We start from the raw sequence: 24181 nt of genomic DNA on the forward strand, positions 1-24181 counted from the left end.
AGCCCAATGACCGACCTCCGACGGTCTGACACGTATGAAAATTATAACTTTAGGCAGGTAGATTGCAAACTGGAAGAGTAAGCTGTATTGGGTATTGTAACCCGGTACCGGCAGCATATAACAAGCTGCTAGATGTACTGTACCATGCACATTGGTAGTGTCGATAAGATATTATATCACTTCAAAATTGGCAACGATAAGAGGTATATAATATATATAAAAGCAGACCTATTCTGGTGTGAGTAATATACCCCTGATGGGGAAAGCTATATGAGTTAAAGTACCTAGTTATTATACCACAAAGATTGAAATAATTGGTATGCTGCACAGTACAAGACTAAGATCCTGTTGCAACAATACAGAGTAATATTTGCAGATTGATGAGACTTAAACAGTATGTCCCTGTCAATAGGGGGAAATGTCCGAGCAGATAATGAGTAAACTGACCAAAACTATGGCTGGCAATCAACAGAAGAGTTTAGGTGACTAACAGAATAGCCCTAGATACAAAGAGGCTAAGTGATGGCTGATCTCACGGAAAAAGTCCTTACAATAAGGATAATCTGAGTAATAAGAAGGAGCTTACGAATCTCCAGTGACTTAGATCAGATCCGTTAGAATAGCGCCATGATGTGACTGTGTGGACGGAGTTCCCCGTAGAAAACGCGTTTCACCCTATGGGCTTGTTCACTTCCTGGTTCCGTATAGTGGGGTGGGTTGGGATGATCTTTAAGGGCGGCTGGTGGCATAATTAACCAATAGGAGAGTGCCGCGTGTTGCCGCTGTACCTAGCGGTTGCTAGGCGACGAGATAGCCGAGGTGCAGCCGGAGTTGATTGGAAGACGCGGTCACGCGAGATTGTGGAGCCGCGTGTTACCGCTGTACCTAGCGGTTGCTAGGCGACGAGATAGCCGAGGTGCAGCCGGAGTTGATTGGAGGACGCGGTCACGCGAGATTGTGGAGCCGCGTATCACCGCTGTACCTAGCGGTTGCTAGGCAACTAGTTAACGGAGGTGAAGTTGTAGTTTAAGTTCTGAATGGAAGACGTGATCTCGCGGGATTAAGGACGCCATATTGGTGTAGGGAAAGAAGGGGAACAATATAGAAGGGCAAAGGCGGAAGAGACATAGATAAAAACAGAGCCGCTGGTTGGTTGATAGCCTAGCGCAGGGAGGAATGGTATATGTTGTGAATAGGTGTATACCCAGTTTATATGAATGGATATTTAGTGCATCGGAATAAAAAAAAAAAAAAAAAAATCCCGCGAGATCACGTCTTCCATTCAGAACTTAAACTACAACTTCACCTCCGTTAACTAGTTGCCTAGCAACCGCTAGGTACAGCGGTGATACGCGGCTCCACAATCTCGCGTGACCGCGTCCTCCAATCAACTCCGGCTGCACCTCGGCTATCTCGTCGCCTAGCAACCGCTAGGTACAGCGGTAACACGCGGCTCCACAATCTCGCGTGACCGCGTCTTCCAATCAACTCCGGCTGCACCTCGGCTATCTCGTCGCCTAGCAACCGCTAGGTACAGCGGCAACACGCGGCACTCTCCTATTGGTCAATTATGCCACCAGCCGCCCTTAAAGATCATCCCAACCCACCCCACTATACGGAACCAGGAAGTGAACAAGCCCATAGGGTGAAACGCGTTTTCTACGGGGAACTCCGTCCACACAGTCACATCATGGCGCTATTCTAACGGATCTGATCTAAGTCACTGGAGATTCGTAAGCTCCTTCTTATTACTCAGATTATCCTTATTGTAAGGACTTTTTCCGTGAGATCAGCCATCACTTAGCCTCTTTGTATCTAGGGCTATTCTGTTAGTCACCTAAACTCTTCTGTTGATTGCCAGCCATAGTTTTGGTCAGTTTACTCATTATCTGCTCGGACATTTCCCCCTATTGACAGGGACATACTGTTTAAGTCTCATCAATCTGCAAATATTACTCTGTATTGTTGCAACAGGATCTTAGTCTTGTACTGTGCAGCATACCAATTATTTCAATCTTTGTGGTATAATAACTAGGTACTTTAACTCATATAGCTTTCCCCATCAGGGGTATATTACTCACACCAGAATAGGTCTGCTTTTATATATATTATATACCTCTTATCGTTGCCAATTTTGAAGTGATATAATATCTTATCGACACTACCAATGTGCATGGTACAGTACATCTAGCAGCTTGTTATATGCTGCCGGTACCGGGTTACAATACCCAATACAGCTTACTCTTCCAGTTTGCAATCTACCTGCCTAAAGTTATAATTTTCATACGTGTCAGACCGTCGGAGGTCGGTCATTGGGCTCAGCCCCACCTGAATTGTGTATACCTCCGAATGACAGCTTAACCTTTGCATTACTCTGTCGCAGATAATAATCTCACATCTTCCTAATCTGTGTTCACCAATTTTTCGTGGACTCTCATTCACGATTCTCGGGATAGAATACCACACCAGTGGAATCTTCTATACCGGGTCTAACGTGGAAAGCAGATCCACATATTTTCACGTACTGATCTTATCTGCAATTTCCTTTCCTATTATTCTCTTTTTCATTTTCAATTCCCTACATAGGTGCACTCTCATTGGTGTACACATAAATCCCTACGACCATACCACGCTGTCAGTGCCCGATCTCGTCCGATCTTGGAAGCCAAACAGCGTTGGGCCAGGTTAGTATCAGGAGAGGTGACTGCCTGTGAATACCTGGTGTGGTAGGTCAGGAATTAATTTCCGCTCTTATGTGACCAACACACACCAACAGCAGTATCACCACATTTTTTCTATTTTTTCTATTTTTTCTCTTTATTTTCTCTTTGCTCTAATACTTTCAATATCAACTGACCATTACCTTTTGCATAAATCCCTGCCCACAAATAGGGCCAGGGCATGCTATTAACACTTAGGTGCATAATTCCTTGAGTGGTGACTACTGATTACCATTCTAGCCAGTCTTAGCCTAAATTGTATTGAAACTGTGTTGTGACTTAAAAACCCCCGGTTCCATTAATACAGTATTACTGTACTGGTCAGGGGAAATGGGGGTATGACTACTCCATGTCTACAACCCTTTCCATACTCTTACGATTTAAGAGACCAGGACATTTTTTAATTCCCCAAGAATCGCCGTTGATTCTCAGGATCTGTGGGAAGTTTATCTTGTTTTAACCCTATCAATAAAAGTTATATATTAATATTATTCTCTGTAATACTTCTAAAAACATTTATAAAAAAAAATTTTTCTATTTGTTTTTCATTTAAGAGTGCGCCCACACAAGAGCCTTCTGTCCTCTCCCATTGCATAAGTCTACACGCTTCTGGCTCTGGGTGCACCACCAACAAGGACTGTTTATTATTGATAACATATATTGTTATCTCCCTATTTAGGGCAATACACTGTCCAACTTTGGTCTTTCCTCTGCTATCTTTCTTGAAAATTGTATTTAATTTAACCTGTGCCCGATCGCCCCCTGTCTACTCGTTAGTATTCTATGCTGTTGTATTAACAGTCTCTGATCGGTTGGCACGGCCCTTACTCTTACTCCTAATTCTCTAACCCCTCCTTCCCACATCTCCCTTTTAGCAGCCTCCATTTACTTTCAGCCCGCATTCCATCTAAATTTGCCTGGTCATTAATATGACCACTTTCTCATTAAAAGCGGAATTAACCAAACGTCAAAATCTGGAGAATTTTGGCGATCCTTTCGCAGAAACATTTGAGGTGTCTTCAAGTAACTCCGATTGGAGGACAAATTTCTCTAAATTACAAAAAAACCTACAGAAAAGAACACGCTTGTCGTGGGACGTCACCACACTGGAAAATTATCTCAAACATAAGATTGTGCCCCGAGGACTGAGGCCAAAAGTATTCCCCTCATTTCCACTTGCTACTGAGAATCTTAAGACAGAGTGGGAGGCGGCACTTTTGAAGTGCTCGCACGAATTGCTACATCTCCTGATTAAACACGATACACTCCTTATAGATCAAGTTGAGAAAGAAATCGACGAACTGGGCAAAAACCTTGAAACCTGGGAAAAGGACCTATCCTTCCAGACTGCATTTGAAAAACACAAAAACGAACTTAAACTATATGAACAAACTATAGTGGATCGTAAACGTAACAAATTTATTAGGGACAAACGGGACTTTGCACGGGGTGATATTTTCAGGTGGAATCCGATACCCCCGACTAGGAACCGCAAACAAAGGGAAGATCCTACCTTCTCTGAATTTGAGTCCTCAACGAGTGGAGATTCAGCCAGCGAGACCACAGAGAATACCGTATACGGCCGAGAAGGGGTAGTAGATTTTTCCCCACGTTTTTTAGGCCAGGGTCAAAAACCAAGAGGCAGGAACAAAAACCAAGGAAAACCAGGCGAGGGAGAAAGAAGAAACGACAGGCGCAACCCAGATTGGGACACGTCAAGAACTGCCCGATATCCTGCCCGTCAGAGAAAGACAACTCGTTAGCTCAGGATAATCTTTCCCCCTCGTCTTCCTTACAGGTTATAAATCTTACCAATAGATCTCTCTCCCCTGCTCACATGGAGGTACTTGCAAAAGGTTTGTCCTTCTCTCCATCCAGATCATTCAACAGATTCGCTTGGGAGAAAGACCTGAGATTATTTGGTAGGAAGCTCCTACTCAAGAAATTCTTTGTTAAACAACAATCCAGAACAGAGAGCTCCTGCAACACAGAACTGTCGACTATCGATCTTCAAGCCATTCAAGTCTTAGAAGAACTTCAATTTGAATCAAACATGGAAATGAACACACCTAACCGACCCAAATGTAAACCAAAATCATCCTTTTTCCCTCCGGATAATACCAGTCCGGAGATCAAGGTTTTCCTCAATAGGGTGTCTAAAGAATTTGACCACATTTTTGTTCAAACTACAACTGGCCATCAACAATTTCCAAGGAATCTCAAGTATAAAGAAAGACAAGCCTTACGAGACATGGAAACCTGGCGAGATGTAGTGATCAAACCATCGGACAAAGGTGGCAATATTGTCCTTTGGCCACAGAACATGTATATTGCTGAAGCACACAGACAGTTATTCAATCCTCTGTGTTACAAAAAGCTCCTTAGTGATCCAACCAAAAGGTTTTTGAAAGCTTATACGTCTTTGATACAAGAAACCAGGGCACAGGGCACAATCACCAAACAAGAGGCGGCTTATCTCACTGTCCACAATCCCAAAACCCCAACATTCTATCTCCTGCCCAAGATTCATAAAAACATCCATCAGCCACCTGGCAGGCCAATTATGTCGGGGAAAGGTGGGATCTTGGAGCAGCCCAGCCGCTTTCTTGATCTACATTTACGTGATTTTGTTCTGGAACTACCGTCATATTTACAAGACACTTCGGATCTACTTAGGAAAATTCATGACATTCACTTCGAACAAAATTTCCTCTTGGTGACCCTTGATGTTGAGGCACTGTACTCGAGTATTAACCATCACCATGGCCTCGCAGCGGTCAAGTTTTTTCTGGATCAAACCAACACTACCGATTTCTCTGATTTTCTCCTACAGTTGCTCGATTTTGTTCTTTCCAAAAATTACTTTGTTTTTCAAGACCAATTCTTCTTACAGATTAGGGGAACCGCAATGGGCGCGGCATGTGCACCTACATATGCAAACCTATTTTTAGGGTGGTGGGAGCACATTCACGTATTTAGTACCTCTAATGAAAGATACACTACACATATAGTACTTTGGTTGAGGTATATTGACGACGTATTCATGATTTGGAATGGCAACAGAAATCTACTCATGGATTTCATTCAGACCCTTAACCAAAATGATCTCAACATCATCCTGACACATTACATCAGTCCTCAAAAGGTACCATTCCTGGATCTCAATGTCTACAGGTCTGAGGCCGGCTTCCTGGAAACAGAATTATACCGTAAGGAGACTGCAACCAACAGTCTCCTTTACCAGACAAGCTCTCACTTCCCGCCTACGATTGAAAATATCCCGAAAGGGGAATATTTGCGTTTAAGGCGTAACTGCTCTGAAGATCACAATTTCAAAGTGAAGAGCAATGAACTTACTCAGCGTTTACTGGTCAGAGGCTACAGTAAACGCTCACTTAAACGCGCATATACAGCCACTGTAGCCATCAAGAGAGATAACCTGATCTTTGGTAAAAAGACCAAGAACACAGAGCAAGAAGATACCATCCGCTTCATCGGCACCTTTTGTCCAGAATGGAGAATGTTGAAGGAAGCTATAACCAGACATCTCCCCATTCTCCAGCTTGACCCTGATCTTGCACCACTCTTTGATTCTCCGCTACAAATGAGCTGGCGCAGATCAAAAAATATGAAAGACCAATTAGTGCACAGCCACTTGATGACCTCTCCTCCAAAAAAACCCACCATCACAGGTTCCTTTCCTTGTGGTCAGTGCAAGGCGTGCCCGCAGATCCTGAAAACCAACAGTGTCATGGATAGATATGGCCAATCGGTCACCCTGCAACATTTCTTTAATTGCAATACTCAGGCCATGATCTATTGTATTACCTGTGGATGCAATTACAAATATATAGGCATGACCACTCGCAAATTCAAAGAGAGAATTTTAGAACATCTTGGCAACATCCGCAATGCCTCCAGGGACCTGGCAAGGATGAAACAGCTCACATCTGTGGCCAGACATTTTCATTTTTGTCACCAAGGATCAATCAAGGACTTCAAGACCTTTGGCCTGGATTGTGTTCACTTGGGTGTACGAGGAGGGGACCTAACCAAGGAGCTATACAAAAAAGAAAGTGAGTGGATTTTTCGACTCAACTCCTTGAAGCCCTTTGGCCTCAATGAAACTATAAATTATGGGGCTTTTCTGTAATTCCTCATTATAAATCAGAACAATTCTATCCTATTAGTTTCCACACACCTTTCGTCCTATTTATTCCTTCACCTTCTTCACTTCACATTCACATTCCTTAACCTCCCCCCTTCCATAACAATCAACAACCCCATTTCTCTCCCTTTTCCCCCCCCCCCCTCCCACATCATCACATCACCCACACACATCAATCCCCCCACCCATATACACCAATCAATACATCACCCACACACCACATCACACTGCACTTCCTCCCACCCCTATGTCACCAAACATACCCCCTCCATCCTACACCCACTCCCATCACAACACCTTATACACACACACACTGCTCCTCACATGCCATCACATACCTGGGCCCCCTATCTCTGTGCCACGTCCTCATCATCACCCCATCTCCCTAATTTTCCTACACCGATATCAGCTAACTAACCCACACACCTTTATTCATCGCCCACCCATTCATCCAAATGTCTATCACATCTTACATTTATATTGCAAACTCACTAATCATTTTCCTCACCCAGCTGTTTTCGGCCCTTTCCCCCCCCCTTCACCCAACCTTCCCAACACTTTTACCTCTTTCCCCATTCTCACTCATTTCACCCTAATCCTCCCAAATCCCACCCTAATCCTCCCAAATCCCTCCCACACACAAATCTCATTTCCCCACTCATATTTTTATTCCGATGCACTAAATATCCATTCATATAAACTGGGTATACACCTATTCACAACATATACCATTCCTCCCTGCGCTAGGCTATCAACCAACCAGCGGCTCTGTTTTTATCTATGTCTCTTCCGCCTTTGCCCTTCTATATTGTTCCCCTTCTTTCCCTACACCAATATGGCGTCCTTAATCCCGCGAGATCACGTCTTCCATTCAGAACTTAAACTACAACTTCACCTCCGTTAACTAGTTGCCTAGCAACCGCTAGGTACAGCGGTGATACGCGGCTCCACAATCTCGCGTGACCGCGTCCTCCAATCAACTCCGGCTGCACCTCGGCTATCTCGTCGCCTAGCAACCGCTAGGTACAGCGGTAACACGCGGCTCCACAATCTCGCGTGACCGCGTCTTCCAATCAACTCCGGCTGCACCTCGGCTATCTCGTCGCCTAGCAACCGCTAGGTACAGCGGCAACACGCGGCACTCTCCTATTGGTTAATTATGCCACCAGCCGCCCTTAAAGATCATCCCAACCCACCCCACTATACGGAACCAGGAAGTGAACAAGCCCATAGGGTGAAACGCGTTTTCTACGGGGAACTCCGTCCACACAGTCACATCATGGCGCTATTCTAACGGATCTGATCTAAGTCACTGGAGATTCGTAAGCTCCTTCTTATTACTCAGATTATCCTTATTGTAAGGACTTTTTCCGTGAGATCAGCCATCACTTAGCCTCTTTGTATCTAGGGCTATTCTGTTAGTCACCTAAACTCTTCTGTTGATTGCCAGCCATAGTTTTGGTCAGTTTACTCATTATCTGCTCGGACATTTCCCCCTATTGACAGGGACATACTGTTTAAGTCTCATCAATCTGCAAATATTACTCTGTATTGTTGCAACAGGATCTTAGTCTTGTACTGTGCAGCATACCAATTATTTCAATCTTTGTGGTATAATAACTAGGTACTTTAACTCATATAGCTTTCCCCATCAGGGGTATATTACTCACACCAGAATAGGTCTGCTTTTATATATATTATATACCTCTTATCGTTGCCAATTTTGAAGTGATATAATATCTTATCGACACTACCAATGTGCATGGTACAGTACATCTAGCAGCTTGTTATATGCTGCCGGTACCGGGTTACAATACCCAATACAGCTTACTCTTCCAGTTTGCAATCTACCTGCCTAAAGTTATAATTTTCATACGTGTCAGACCGTCGGAGGTCGGTCATTGGGCTCAGCCCCACCTGAATTGTGTATACCTCCGAATGACAGCTTAACCTTTGCATTACTCTGTCGCAGATAATAATCTCACATCTTCCTAATCTGTGTTCACCAATTTTTCGTGGACTCTCATTCACGATTCTCGGGATAGAATACCACACCAGTGGAATCTTCTATACCGGGTCTAACGTGGAAAGCAGATCCACATATTTTCACGTACTGATCTTATCTGCAATTTCCTTTCCTATTATTCTTTTTTTCATTTTCAATTCCCTACATAGGTGCACTCTCATTGGTGTACACATAAATCCCTACGACCATACCACGCTGTCAGTGCCCGATCTCGTCCGATCTTGGAAGCCAAACAGCGTTGGGCCAGGTTAGTATCAGGAGAGGTGACTGCCTGTGAATACCTGGTGTGGTAGGTCAGGAATTAATTTCCGCTCTTATGTGACCAACACACACCAACAGCAGTATCACCACATTTTTTCTATTTTTTCTATTTTTTCTCTTTATTTTCTCTTTGCTCTAATACTTTCAATATCAACTGACCATTACCTTTTGCATAAATCCCTGCCCACAAATAGGGCCAGGGCATGCTATTAACACTTAGGTGCATAATTCCTTGAGTGGTGACTACTGATTACCATTCTAGCCAGTCTTAGCCTAAATTGTATTGAAACTGTGTTGTGACTTAAAAACCCCCGGTTCCATTAATACAGTATTACTGTACTGGTCAGGGGAAATGGGGGTATGACTACTCCATGTCTACAACCCTTTCCATACTCTTACGATTTAAGAGACCAGGACATTTTTTAATTCCCCAAGAATCGCCGTTGATTCTCAGGATCTGTGGGAAGTTTATCTTGTTTTAACCCTATCAATAAAAGTTATATATTAATATTATTCTCTGTAATACTTCTAAAAACATTTATAAAAAAAAATTTTTCTATTTGTTTTTCATTTAAGAGTGCGCCCACACAAGAGCCTTCTGTCCTCTCCCATTGCATAAGTAAACTGGGAGGTGTCTGTTGCTAGTTCCACTAGAAGTAGTAACATTTTAAATTCCCTTCAGGGAGCATCCCTCCACCAATTGGTGAGGGAGCCCACTCGGAAAGACGCAATATTAGACTTAATACTTACAAATGGAGACAGATTATCGGACGTAAAAGTGGGTGAAAACCTGGGATCCAGTGATCATCAAGCAGTATGGTTCAGCATTAAGACAGAGACTGACTCGTCCCATACAAAAACAAAGGTGTTGGATTTTAGGAAGGCTGATTTTGTAGGGATGGGAAAATGTGTAAGCGATTCTTTGGCAGAGTGGAGGAACTTGGAAACAGTGCAGGAGAGGTGGAAAACATTCAAATGTGCAATATTGAAGGCAACAGACCTTTGTATCAAAACTGTTGGGAAAAACACAAGGAAAAGGAAGCCAGTGTGGTTTGAAAAAGAAGTAGCAAATATTGTGAGAGCAAAAAAGATGGCTTTTAGGAAATATAAGCAGACACAAAATAATGAAGACAAAAAGATATATCTTGTTAGACAGAAGGAGACAAAGAAGGTAATCAGATGTGCAAAGGCACAAGCTGAGGAGAAAATGGCCCAGTCAGTGGGTAAAGGAGGCAAAACTTTTTTTAGGTATATAAGCGAAAAGAGAAAAACAAAAGGCGGAATTATAAAACTAAAGACGGACACTGGGAGTCTTGTTGAAGGAGACAATTTAATAGCAGATCATCTTAATGATTATTTTTGCTCAGTATTTACTACTGAAAGAGAGGGGAAGGGGCCACAGTTAAGTTGCAGGGATATTCAGGAAAATGAAACAAGTACATTTACAGAGGAGAAGGTCCTAACAGAACTCTCAAAGCTGAAAGTGGACAAATCTATGGGGCCAGATGGGATACATCCAAGGATACTAAAAGAACTTAAAGAGATGCTGGTAGCACCATTGACAGAATTATTCAACCAGTCATTAGCAACAGGAGAAATTCCAGGGGACTGGAAAAGAGCAAACGTAGTCCCACTGCACAAAAGTGGAAGCAAGGGAGAGGCAAACAACTACAGACCAGTGAGTCTTACATCAGTAGTAGGGAAATTGATGGAAACACTCTTAAAAGAAAGAGTTGTAGATTATCTCAAATCCGGCAATTTACTGGATCCCAAACAGCATGGATTCACTGGGGGGAGATCATGTCAAACAAATCTTATTGACTTTTTTGATTGTGTGACTAAAGTGATGGATAAAGGTGGAGCCATGGATATAGCTTATCTAGACTTTAGTAAGGCTTTTGACACCGTTCCACATCGCAGACTGCTAAATAAACTTGAAAGTTTGGGATTGGATATTAGGATTATTGAATGGATAAGATCTTGGTTGAAGGATAGAAAACAGAGAGTTGTGGTAAATGGAGTGCATTCACAGGAGGGAAATGTTACCAGTGGAGTACCCCAGGGATCTGTACTTGGACCAGTGCTTTTTAATATCTTTATTGGTGACATTACAAATGGCATTAAAGGGAAAGTATGCCTTTTTGCAGATGACACAAAGGTATGCAACAGGGTAGACACACCAGGTGCGGTAAAACAAATGATTGAGGATCTAGGTAGACTAGAGGAATGGTCAAGAGTCTGGCAATTACAGTTTAATGCCAGAAAATGCAAAATCATGCACTTGGGTCTCAAAAATCTTAAAGCTAAATACAGTATTAATGGCACTATACTGGAAACTACTGAGGAGGAAAGGGATCTAGGAGTCACTTTCAGATGACTTAAAAGCAGGTAAGCAATGTAACAAGGCAATGAGGAAGGCTAGTCAGATGCTTGGCTGCATTGGGAGAGGAATCAGCAGCAGAAAGAAAGAAGTAATAATGCCACTGTATAGGTCATTGGTACGGCCTCATCTAGAATACTGTATTCAGTTCTGGAGGCCATATCTTCAAAAGGATATTAATACATTAGAAACTGTACAAAGGAGGGCAACTAAAATGGTGCATGGCCTACATCACAAAACATACCCAGAAAGACTAAGAAATCTCAATATGTATAGTTTGGAGCAGAGAAGGGAAAGGGGGGACATGATAGAAACTTTCAAATATATGAAGGGTTTTAACAAAGTCCAGGAGGGAAATATTCTCCAAATGAAGAGAAGCAATAGGACACGAGGACATGCACTGAGACTGGAGGGGGGGAGGTTCAGGGGAAATTTGCGGAAAAATTATTTCACAGAAAGGGTAGTGGACAAGTGGAATAGCCTCCCATCAGAGGTGGTAGAGGCTAAGACAGTAGAGCAATTTAAACATGCATGGGATAGACATAAGGATATCCTTACAAAGAAATAAGGATCAAATAAGGTTAGTGATAAAAAGAATATAAAAAAAAAATAAGGGGCAGACTAGATGGGCCAAGTGGTTCTTATCTGCCGACAAATTCTATGTTTCTAAGCACGGTCTCCTCTGCACTTTTTAGGCCGACGTCAAGCATTTTCTAGCTGAGCACCAGCCTTGCGTCTCTGAGCTTCTAGGTGACGCTTGTACTGACGATTCACGATCTGGGTGACCAGCCTGGGAGGGTGGGGAAGCTGAGACCGCCATGGTTATATTGGACTAGGTGAATGGACAGTTATGCTTAGTCTCAACTAATATTAACATTTTTGCACAAATACTTGACCGTTAGACTTAATACCCTGATCAGACCGCGGTCCAGCATGGCAAATCTGCTTCTCAAAATCTCTGACGTTTATATTTATGCAAAACCTGAATTGGAGAGATTGCTGCGTAGAGTATTTCATATACTGCCCATTCCCTGTAGTATTTACCCTCACGCGTCTCTGCTCTCGTTTCATATAGAGCGCTCGTTACATTTTAATGCTTTTATTTTTTTTATTTATTTCTTTTTATTCATTTAACTTATTGGGAATTCTCAATTGTATCTAAGCTGGATTTCGCCAACCAAGCCAGCAAGCTGGCTTTCCATCATTCCATGGAGGCTGCGGAACAGGCTGGCTGTGACGCGACACCGGAGGACTGTGACGTGACTTCGGAGATGGGGTTAGTGCTCACATATTAAGCCGATCGCTAAGACGAACATGCAAACTGATTTATAGACAGGAAAGGGGGGTCATTGTCTGTTTATAATGCAGCGGTATAAAAAATGGGATTATTTAAGAGTGCAATAATTATGCGTAATATACAAAACATGTAAAATACAGTAAGTTCATCTGATAGTTCTTCTTCTGGTCCTGGAACATTCATATCACTGTGCCCTTGTAGGGGATAAAACATGGAGATAGCAGAAGACCCAACATAGAGTAGCCATTTTTAAAAGGCATATAAATATGCTGCAGTCTATTATAACCGCTTACATGATATTATTTGGGATCTGGCTTATCTGTAAGTCTATGGAAACCCAGAAGTGACTCCCTGTTTGCCAGAGACAAGTCCAAAGCTCTTGAAGTCTAGAAGGAGATCCAGAAAAGCAGTGCAAAATAAAAGTATATAAATCCAACGCGTTTCACTCTAAACAGAACAGAGTTTCATGGAGAGGAGAGGAAGGGAGGCTTTCTCCTCCTACACTGTGACAGTGTGTATGGTGTGGTGACATGGCAGCGAGTATGATATACCGGAAATCAGGCCAGTTATGGCGGCTGGGCGCTGCCGCGGGCTAAACTGATGCTCCTTCCCTATATACCCCTATCACCTCCGGCGGGGCCACACATTTATACTACGTGCCTTTGGAGTAGGGCTGTTATGGCTGCTGAGCGACATTCCTTATTTCGTCATTTACTGGAAAAGCACTTACAATGGCGCCATGTGGTGCGTGAGAATGGCGTCCATTTCCTGTGGCTGTTCAGCCACGCCCCAATCCCTGTGGCCCATCTTTGAATACAGACGTGGGAAAATTAGTTTTCTTAATTACAGCCCATTAATTAATTACTCCTAGCATCTATTGGCCCGCTAATAAAACCTTGAGACCCTAACTGATGATATAAACTTTGTGAGTAATATTTCTTATGTAAAACGTGCGCTATTGGTTCAACAAAACCAGCAAATTCTGTGCCAAATTGAAGTCGCTAAACTAGTTTTCTCATACGTCCTAGAGGATGCTGGGGTCCATTTCATGACCATGGGGTATAGACTGTTCCGCAGGAGCCATGGGCACTTTAAGACTTTTCAAGGGTGTGAACTGGCTCCTCTCTCTATGCCCCTCCTCCAGACCTCAGTTTTTAGAAATGTGCCCAGGCAGACTGGATGCACTCCAGAGGAGCTCTACTGAGTTTCTCTGAAAAGACTTATGTTAGGTTTTTTATTTTCAGGGAGAACTGCTGGCAACAGTCTCCCTGCTTCGTGGGAGTGAGGGGGCAGAAGTAGGAACCAACTTCCTAAAGAGTTTCATGGCTCTGCTTCTGGCTGACAGGACACCATTAGCTCCTGAAGGGAACTGAACGCTAGCCGTGCCTAGATGCTCACTCCCACAGCGTGCCGTCACCCCCCTCACAGAGACAGAAGTCAGAAGACAGGTGAGTGTTAAAAGACAGATCCTCAATCAAGAAAGTGACGGCTAAAGGTACCGCGCGGCTGGCGGGAGCGCAACACGCCATGTTGCCCACACATACACAGGCACTGCAGGGTGCGGGGGGGCGCCCCGGGCAGCATGAAACCTATGGAAACTGGCATAAATTAAGGGCATAAGTTGCTGAGGCACAGTCCTACCCCTGCCAGTATAAAAAATTACCACATAAAAGCTGAGGAGAAACACGCCATTGAAGAGTGGAGCTTCCTCCTCAGTCAGCCAGCGCACTGCTCAGCACCATTTTCTCTCTCTCCTCAGGCTGCAGAGACAACGCTAGTCCTCCTCCACTAGGGTGCAGTACATGGGGGGCCACAGTGAATTTGGTGCTCTATATTTGTGTGATTAGCATTATAAAAGCGCTGCATGTCATTGGGCATTTTGTGTTCACAGACATTGTGTTACTGGCACTGGGTTGTGAGCTGGCAAATCCTATCTGTGTCCCTCTGACAGATTTTACTGTGGGTCTGTCCCCTATAAGTCCCAGTGTGTCTGTGGTGTGGTTGTGCACGTGTGTGACATGTCTGTGGCAGGGAACTCTTCCTCTGTGGGAGACATGTTAAAGACACAAAGGTGTAATATGAAACCAAGGGCCTGACTGGCTGAAAGGTTACATGACAGTGTGAATCATATCAGTAAGAGGTTGGACTGAATCTCATACAGAAAACTGAATATAGGGGTATATTCAATAGCGGTCGAATTCCGGCGTGAATTCGACTTGGATTCGACACAATTCGACAGGCGAAACCTCCACCCGGGACCAGAATTCGACATATTCAATTAATAACGGATTCGACAGTCCCCTTGTCGAAAAATGGACCAATTGACGAATAGTGGGCGGCCTGGATTCGACTTCATGGACATCACAAAAGTGATGAATAAATCCTGAAAAAAATTCAGTGGGGTCCCCCCTCCTAAGCATAACCAGCCTCGGGCTCTTTGAGCCGGTCCTGGTTGTAAAAATAGGGGGGGGGGGAATTCACAGGGGTTCCCCCATATTTCTCTTTCATCCACTAGGGGACACTGGAGTCCTATACAGTAGGGGTGTGAAGCCTTGAACCGGAGGTGTGGCACAATCTAAAATTAGCATTGTGTGCACAGCCGGTTCCTCCCCCTTCACATCCCACCTCCCTCAGTTTAAAAAATTGTGCTTGAGGTGAAGCACGTGGGAGCACAGAGCTCCTGATTTAAACAAGAGTGTGCTGCGTCCACCTACTAAAAGGCAGACAAAGACACACATATATATTGGAGAGACAAAGATCCCTATTGAAGGGACCTGCCTCTCTCCACAGGAGATCCTCCAAGTCTTCCTAACAGTGAGTACTGGTTGAAGGAAGATGTAGTTTAGACTAGGGTACTTCATGTACTTTATTAATTTATTTATTTTCTTCTATCCTTCCCTTGAAAGTCTTTCCTACTGCTGGCTCCTGAGAATAGAAATAGACCCCCTCTTGCAGCTACAGCGGCGGGCGCGGGAGCAGAGTGCGGCGCGGGACTCAGCCCGTCCTCCCAGTGAGCAGGGAGCGACGGCAGAGAGGCGCGCTGCACAAGGACAAACAGCCGAAGCGGAGCACAGGCGCCACTACGGGGCTGTCAAGGCGCACGCCGGCCAGCGGGTACGGAGCGCGCCGGCTAGTAGGGGGGAAAAGTCTGTTCGCCGAGCGTCGAGACTCGGCGCGCGCCAGCCAGCGGGAGGGGAGCCAAAGCAGCAAGTACGTTTAAAGTACAAGCCAGTATAAAAAAGTAAAATCATATGTAGGAACAGACATTAAGCATATGTGTGGCAGACATTTAGTGGGGGCCATAGTTAATGATTATGGCGCCAGAATGGGATAATGGGATGGGTCTTCCCCCTCCCCCAGTAAAGTAAGGAAAAGACTGCTTATTACAGAACTAGCTCCCCCTGCTGCACTGCCTGCATAGTGCATAGTAACATATAGCAGTGTGATCGTTAGACAACAGCTCCCTCTGCTGGTGTAAAATATATTTACAGTATATGAGGATCTCCTTGAAAGGGGTTCACTACGGCTGGCCGGCGGTCGGGCTCCCGGCGACCAGCATACCGGCGCCGGGAGCCCGACCGCCGGCTTACCGACAGTGTGGCGAGCGCAAATGAGCCCCTTGCGGGCTCGCTGCGCTCGCCACGCTACGGGCACGGTGGCGCGCTACGCGCGCCACACTATTTTATTCTCCCTCTATGGGGGTCGTGGACTCCCACGAGGGAAAATAAGTGTCGGTATGCCGGATGTCGGGCTCCCGGCGCCGGTATACTGAGCGCCGGGAGCCCGACCGCCGGCATACAGAAGACCACCCCCTGAAAAGTAATATTACTTTACAATTTATATTTTCAAGGGGCTTCTGTGTCAAAGATCCCGCAGAAAATTCACGGAAGCAAGTGTATACCAACTCCAACATCGTAGCTGATTACAGTTGGGGTGTGAGGATTACGAGTCGGCTGGTGTTTTTTTTTTTTTATTATTTATTTATTTTTTTATTTAATTAAAGTAAAGATACCGTTACTTACCTGCTCTTTTTTATATACGAAAAGGACAGGTAATTCCAGCCGGATCCAATACCTTCGCTTCCATCATCTCCCAGTCTTTCTCTTCCTAGTTTTAAAGGGTAAAAGCGCGGCGGGTTACCCTGGTTCAGGGTTTTTCAAAACAACATGTCTAAGGCAACCAAGACCTCTAAGACCTGTTATGTTTGTACGAAATGTAACAAGAAGAGCACGCGGGTTGGCAGCTCCGGGGTGTGCGACTCCTGCTTAGACAAGGACGCGCCACAGGGGAGCAGTGCTCTGGCTAAGGCATGGGAAGACAACCTTGCTAACAGAATCTCCATGGAGATGGCAGAATCGCGCAAGCAGGAATAAGAATGGGCTGCGGGATTCTCAAAGACGATGGAGGAATTTCTAATCAGGTTAACGCCGCCCGCACACGCAGACACAAGTGTGCGCAAGGCTGTTAAAAGAACTCTCCCTATGATACCAGAATCAGAAGAGGAAGAGGGTTTTCTTCTTGATACGGAGGAAGGTGAGTTAATTGAACCTAACCTAGACGCCGACTTTCCAGAAGAGGACTCGGCAATCTCAGGTCTAGACTCCTTAATTGACGCTGTAAAAGAGATCCTAAGCTTTAAGGACGAGGAAATACGGGAGCCGGAAGATTTCGATTTGTTCGAATCCCAGAAGCCGCGTTCAGCAGTGTTTCCTATTCCTAAATCCCTAGAATCTCAGATAGAGGAGGCTTGGAAACAACCTGACAAACGGTTTCAATTTCCGAAACGGTTTCAGGTAACTTATCCCCTAAGTGGATGCCTCACTAGGAAGGTTGTCAAAAAAGACAATTTTACCGATCCCTAACGTCACTACTTTAAAGGACGCGTCAGACCGTAAAGTTGACACTGCGTTAAAGTAAATTTTTGTCGCAGCTGGTGCAGCGCAGAGACCTGCGATCGTCTGTGCTTGGGTCAACAAGGCCATGGGTGCATGGTCCGGCCGTATTGTACAAGCTATTGAGGAGGAAAACAGTTTGGAAGAGATTACCCAACTGGCGGAACACATTCGAGAATCTGCATCGTACTTGTGTCAAGCTTCTAAAGATATTAGCAGAATAGCATCGCGCATATCTGCATCGGCCATATCGGCTAGACGGATTTTATGGCTCAGAGAATGGCAGGGAGACTCGGAGACCAAAAAGGCGGTAGAATCCATCCCCTTTGGGGGTGAAATGCTGTTCGGACCAGAATTAGACAAGTGGATTTCGCAGGCTACAGCGGGGAAGTCCACTTTTCTGCCTACTCCTTATACGAGAACCGCTCCACAGACTAGGAGAGGTTATTTGGGACCGGCATTTACTTCATTTAGATCTCAGTCCTTTCGAGCCAGAGGAAGGGGTTTCGGTACACAAGCGCGTGGGGGCAGAGGTAGAGGCCGCTCACAAGCAGCAAACAGAAAGCACGATAAACCTGCTGACAAGACCGTGGCATGACGGCCTCCCAGCTCACCTGGGGTCCCCCTTGGTGGGCGGCCGACTGGAAGGTTTTCGGGACATCTGGGCCAAAACCTCGCCAGAGCTTTGGGTGAACAACTTAATCTCTCAGGGATACAAGCTGGAATTTCAACAGAGGCCTCACAGTCAGTTTTTTACAACAGGATTGCCTCGGTGCCCTCAAAACGCAGGAGCACTACGGGCAGCAATTCTCAAATTGCTACAAGCAGAGGTCATCATTCCGGTTCCAGCTTCTCAGAGAGGAACGGGGTTCTATTCCAATCTTTTTGTCGTGCCAAAGCCAGACGGGACGGTCAGACCAATACTCAATTTAAAAGTTTTCAACCAGTTCTTAAGGGTGTACAAATTCAAGATGGAATCAATCCAATCGGTCATTGCAGGCCTAGAGCAGGGCGAGTTCATGGTGTCCATGGACATAAAGGATGCATATCTGCATATCCCAATCTGGACTCCTCACCAGGCTTACTTAAGGTTCGCACTGGTGGCGGATCACTACCAATTCAGGGCCTTGCCGTTCGGTCTAGTATCAGCCCCAAGAATTTTCACAAAGATCATGGCGATCATGGTTGCAGGACTGAGACTGTTGGGGGTCACGATTATACCTTATCTGGACGATTTACTGATCAAGGCTCCATCTCAGAATCGACTGCTCAAGGATGTCCAGACATCCCATCAATTTCTAATTCAACATGGATGGATTGTCAATTTCCAAAAGTCCAACCTCATACCGACTCAACGGATTCAATTCCTCGGTCTCATCTTGGACACGGTCCTATTACGTGTGTTCCTACCAGAGAACAAGGTCCAGGACTTACAGCGATTAGTGGCTCAGGTACTGAGGACGCAAACCGTGTCTCTGCACCTCTGTGTGCAACTTCTCGGAAAAATGGTGGCGTCATTCGAAGCTCTCCAGTATGGCAGACTTCATTCCCGACCATTCCAAATAAACCTCATTGCTCAGGGAGCAGGCTCGCACTGGCTTCTCCATCGGAGAATCCGACTTCAACCACAAGTACGGGTCTCGTTGATATGGTGGTCATTGCACAAGAACCTTACAGCTGGCAAGAAATGCGGCATTTGGGATTGGAGGATCCTGACAACGGATGCCAGTCTCAGAGGTTGGGGAGCCGTCCTAGAGGACCATCAGTTTCAGGGTCGGTGGACGCTACAGGAGAGCAAACTACCCATAAATATCCGCGAACTAAGAGCAGTCTACAATGGTCTTCTCTTAGCAGAAGACCTAGTCATGAAACAACACATCAGAATTCAGTCAGACAATGTCACAATGACGGCTTACATAAACCGTCAAGGTGAAACAAAGAGCAGGATGGCGTTAAGAGAAGCCACAAAGATCTTGTTGTGGGCAGAAAGACAAGACATCATTCTCTCGGCAGTGTTCATTCCAGGTGTGGAGAACTGGGAAGCAGATTATCTCAGTCGCCAGGACATGCATCCGGGAGAGTGGTGCCTTCATCCACGGATTTTCAACATGATTGTGAGAAGATGGGGTCTGCCTCAGGTGGACCTAATGGCGTCTCGACAAAACCATCAACTACCCAGATATGTGTCAAGGACGCGAGATCCAGCAGCAGAAGGAGTGGACGCATTAACACTTCCTTGGTGTTACAGGAGGGTTTACATATTTCCCCCATTCCCACTCATACCCAGGGTTCTAAAAAGGGTAAAACAGGAACGAGTGTTGGCCATTCTAATCGCACCAGATTGGCCCTGCAGGAGTTGGTACTCCGACCTGCGGGGGTTACTTGCAGGAGATCCTTGGAGATTACTTCAGAGAGAGGACCTGCTATCTCAGGGACCGTTCCTACACCCCGACCTGAACGGGCTGCGTTTGACGGCGTGGCTATTGAGACCCGGATCTTAAGGAACAGAGGGATCCCACGAACGGCCATTCCTACAATGATTGCCGCTAGGAAACCGGTCACAGCCAGGCACTACTACAGGACTTGGAGACGGTACATGGCTTGGTGTCAGGAGCGGGGATGGAATTCAACGAATTTCCATTTATCTCGACTTCTACTTTTCCTTCAGGCCGGTCTAGAGGGAGGACTCAGACTGGGCTCTTTGAAGGTTCAGATTTCGGCTCTCTCCATCCTTTTTCAACAGCGGTTAGCATCCTTGCCAGAGATTCAAACCTTTTTACAAGGGGTTTTGAGGATTCAACCCCCTTTTCGCCCTCCCACGGCACCATGGGACTTAAATTTGGTGTTAGAATATTTGAAGTCACCGACTTTTGAGCCGTTGACCAGCACAGACCTGAAATATCTCTCGTGGATGGTCACGTTATTACTTGCCTTGGCTTCGGCAAGGCGGGTTTCTGAGTTGGGAGCCTTATCCTGTAAGAGTCCTTTCTTAGTTTTTCATGAGGATAGGGCGGAACTCCGTACAAGAGCAGATTTCCTCCCGAAGGTGGTTTCGGGGTTTCACGTGAACCAGCCAATAGTGGTCCCATCCTTCCAGGGTATCACAGATGAGGATGTGTCATTGGATGTTGTCCGTGCTTTACGGGTATATGTACAGGTTACGTTGTCCTTCAGAAAGTCGGACCATTTGTTTGTTCTTTACGATGGGCCAAAGAAGGGTTGGCCAGCGTCTAAGCAGTCTTTGGCTAGATGGATTAGACTTGCCGTTCGCAAAGCTTATATTTCCTGTGGCAAACAGGTTCCGGTTCAGACGGCTGCTCATACTACCCGATCAGTGGGTGCCTCGTGGGCGGCTGCCAGGGGTGCTTCCACTACTCAACTTTGTAGGGCGGCGACGTGGTCTTCAGCCCACACGTTCGCAAAATTTTACAAGTTTGATACTTTTGCGTCCGGAGAATCTAACTTCGGACGTTTAGTTTTGCAGGCCACCGACAGCACTCCCTCCCTGGGGGAAAGCTTTGGGACGTCCCCTACTGTATAGGACTTCAGTGTCCCCTAGTGGATGAAAGAGAAAAGAGGATTTTGGTACTTACCGATAAATCCATTTCTCTGAATCCTCTAGGGGACACTGGACGCCCGCCTCGGTGCTGTCAACCTGCTGTGTTCAAAGTTCTTGTTTTAAACAGTTCGTATAAACAGCGTTAGTTATTTGGTTAAGAGTTATTGGACGCTGTTTGTTATGTTGTACGGTTGTACGGTTCCTCGCCATGTGCTATAGTATCATGTCCTATTCTCTCAGTCAAATTTTTCAAACTGAGGGAGGAGGGATGTGAAGGGGGAGGAACCGGCTGTGGAGACAATGCTATTTTTAGATTGTGCCACACCTCTGGTTCAAGGCTTCACACCCCTACTGTATAGGACTCCAGTGTCCCCTAGAGGATTCAGAGAAATGGATTTATCGGTAAGTACCAAAATCCTCTTTTTAACAACCAGCATCGGGCTCTGCGCCCGGTCCTGGTGCAAAAAATACAGGGGACAAAAGACGAAGCTGTTCTCCACCCCCCCCCCCCCCCCCACCCCCCTCCCCAAGCAGGGGCGGCGGATAGGGGGCTGACTAGTGGAGCCCGGTGCTGTTGTTAAAAATACGGGAACCTCTACGTCTTTTGTCCCCCGTATTTTTTGCACCAGGACCAGGCGCAGAGCCTGGTGCTGGTTGTTAAAATATGGGGGAACCCCTGTCAATTTTTACCCTGTATTTTTACAACCAGGACCAGCCTGAGGCTGGTTATGCTTAGGGGGGGGGGGGGGGACCCCCGCACAATTTTTTTCAGGATTTTTAACACTTTCAACACCCCTTCCAACTGAAAAACATGCTCTGAACTCTCCATTATTGTAGTCAGTAAAAAAAAAATATTCTTTTAAAAAATCGTTTAAATAATACTTGTGGCTCATAAATAGACAAACCAAGTAGGTAATCCCTCCAAATATAAATAGATATGCTATTAGCAATCAAAAAAGCACCAAAAAATACATGTTATTAAAAAATGTTATCAGCTCACGACAGAAAAATGAGGCAGAATGAAATTGACGAAATGACTGTCGAAAAGCACTGTTGTCGAATCGACATTTTCAATTGAATATACTTTTGTCAAAAAGCCGCATTTTTAACATTGCAGATATGTCAAATTGCAAAAAAGTCGAATTGTAAAAAGTCGAAAATTAAGCGGCAGGTTTTTGTCGAAAAGTACTGTATTGAATTGTCGAAACCAATTCAACAGTTTTCTTGTTTTGAAAATAACCTGTTTTTTGACATTTTTATGAATTCGACCGCAATTGAATATACCCCATAATCTGTTGAAGATGTGATTTTTAATAGTTCTGCCTTTCATCCACAGGGACACCTCTGGGTCACATACAAATTTGCACAAGTAGTACAAACTGATACCGACGCGGACTCTGATTCCTGTGTCGACACTAGTGATTCCAGGGGAATAGGTCCTAAGTTAGCAAAAAGCATTCAAAACATGTTTTAGCTATAAAGGAGGTGTTAGAAGTTACGAAGCCCCCTCTTTTACCACAAGGAGAGGGTTTACTTTAGTAAAGAAGTACTGTAATGTAATTTTCCCTCCACCTCAGGAGTTGAACAGTCTCTTGGAGGGAGTCTAATTTAACCTGAAAAGAAATTTCAGATTCCCAAAAGGAATTCAGGCAGCTTACCTTTTTCCAAAAGGTGGGAGTCACCCCACATTTTAGACAGGGCCCTGTCATAAAAGAGAAAAGGTGTTTCTCCCTGCGCCTGGAATGGCTTCACTTAAGGAGCCGACAGACCGCAAGTGAGTGAGGTGATCTATTGATGTGGCCAATGGGACACTACTCAGGCCTACCATTGTCTGTGAGTGGGTGAGTAGTGCTATTGAGAAGTGGTCAGAAAACTTGTCATTAGACATTGACACAATAGATGGAAACGAGATACTCCTAACGTTAGGTCATATAAAAGCCGCTGCTGCGTACGTACTAGAAACCATGAAAGATATTGGTCTCTTGGGATCAAGAACCGCTACCATGGCAGTATCGGCTCGGAGGGCGTTGTGGATTCCCCAGTGGAATGCTGATGCAGATTCCAAAAGAAATATGGAGGCTCTCCCGTATAAAGGTGAGGCCTTGTTTGGAGATGCGCTGGATGCGTTAGTCTCAGCGGCTACCGCAGGTAAGTCGACATTCTTGCCTTATGCTCCTACACCGGCGAAAAAGACACATCACTCTCGCATGCAGTCCTTTCGGCCCAACAAATACAAAAAGCCCAAAGGTTCCCCCTTTTTTGCAGGTAGGGGAAGGGAAAAAGGAAAGAAATCCGCAGCATCTCCCGGATCGCAGGAGCAGAAGTCCACCCCTGCTTCTGCCAAATATGCAGCATAACGCTGGGGCTCCCTTGTGGGAGTCCACTCGGATGGGAGCACGTCTGAAACTTTTCAGCCAAATTTGGATTCAATCTGGCCTGGATCAATGGGTCTTACAAATAGTGTCTTACAAATAGGGTCCCATGGGTACAAACTAGAGTTTTAAGACGTCCCCCCTTGCCAGCTTCTCTTTCGAGTAGAGAGGCAGTAACCACGGCAATTCAAAAATGATGTCAGGATCAGGTCATTGTCCTGGTACCCATGGCACAGCAAGGAGAAGTTTTTTATTCAAGCCTTTTTGTAGTTCCGAAGCCGGACGGACTCGGTCAGACCGATTTTAAACCTGAAAAATCTGAATCTCTACCTGAAAAGGTTCAAGTTCAAGATGGAATTCCTGAGGGTAGTGATTTCCAGTCTGGAGGAGGGGGACTTCATGGTGTCAGTAGACATAAAGGATGCTTACTTGCATGTTTTCATTTATCCTCCTCACCAAGCTTATCTGAGATTCGCAGTACAGGATTGCCATTACCAGTTCCAGAC

At 45.2% G+C, this 24181-nt stretch overlaps 1 protein-coding gene and 2 pseudogenes across 1 annotated transcript in view; all 3 read left to right on the plus strand.

The window, feature by feature from the left end:
* The window catches only part of LOC134966849 (uncharacterized), a 188840-nt gene that overhangs the window by 123864 nt on the left and 40795 nt on the right, over positions 1–24181 (plus strand). Inside the window, exon 18 of the mRNA XM_063943893.1 lies at positions 12719–12831. Coding sequence (XP_063799963.1) covers positions 12719–12831 — 113 coding nt within the window. The remainder of the gene's footprint in view (positions 1–12718; positions 12832–24181) is intronic.
* LOC134967258 (5S ribosomal RNA) lies at positions 2615–2733 on the plus strand (annotated as a pseudogene).
* Positions 9092–9210, plus strand: LOC134967259 (5S ribosomal RNA; annotated as a pseudogene).

Source organism: Pseudophryne corroboree, chromosome 10, assembly GCF_028390025.1.
Source record: "Pseudophryne corroboree isolate aPseCor3 chromosome 10, aPseCor3.hap2, whole genome shotgun sequence".
Classification (NCBI taxonomy): domain Eukaryota; kingdom Metazoa; phylum Chordata; class Amphibia; order Anura; family Myobatrachidae; genus Pseudophryne; species Pseudophryne corroboree.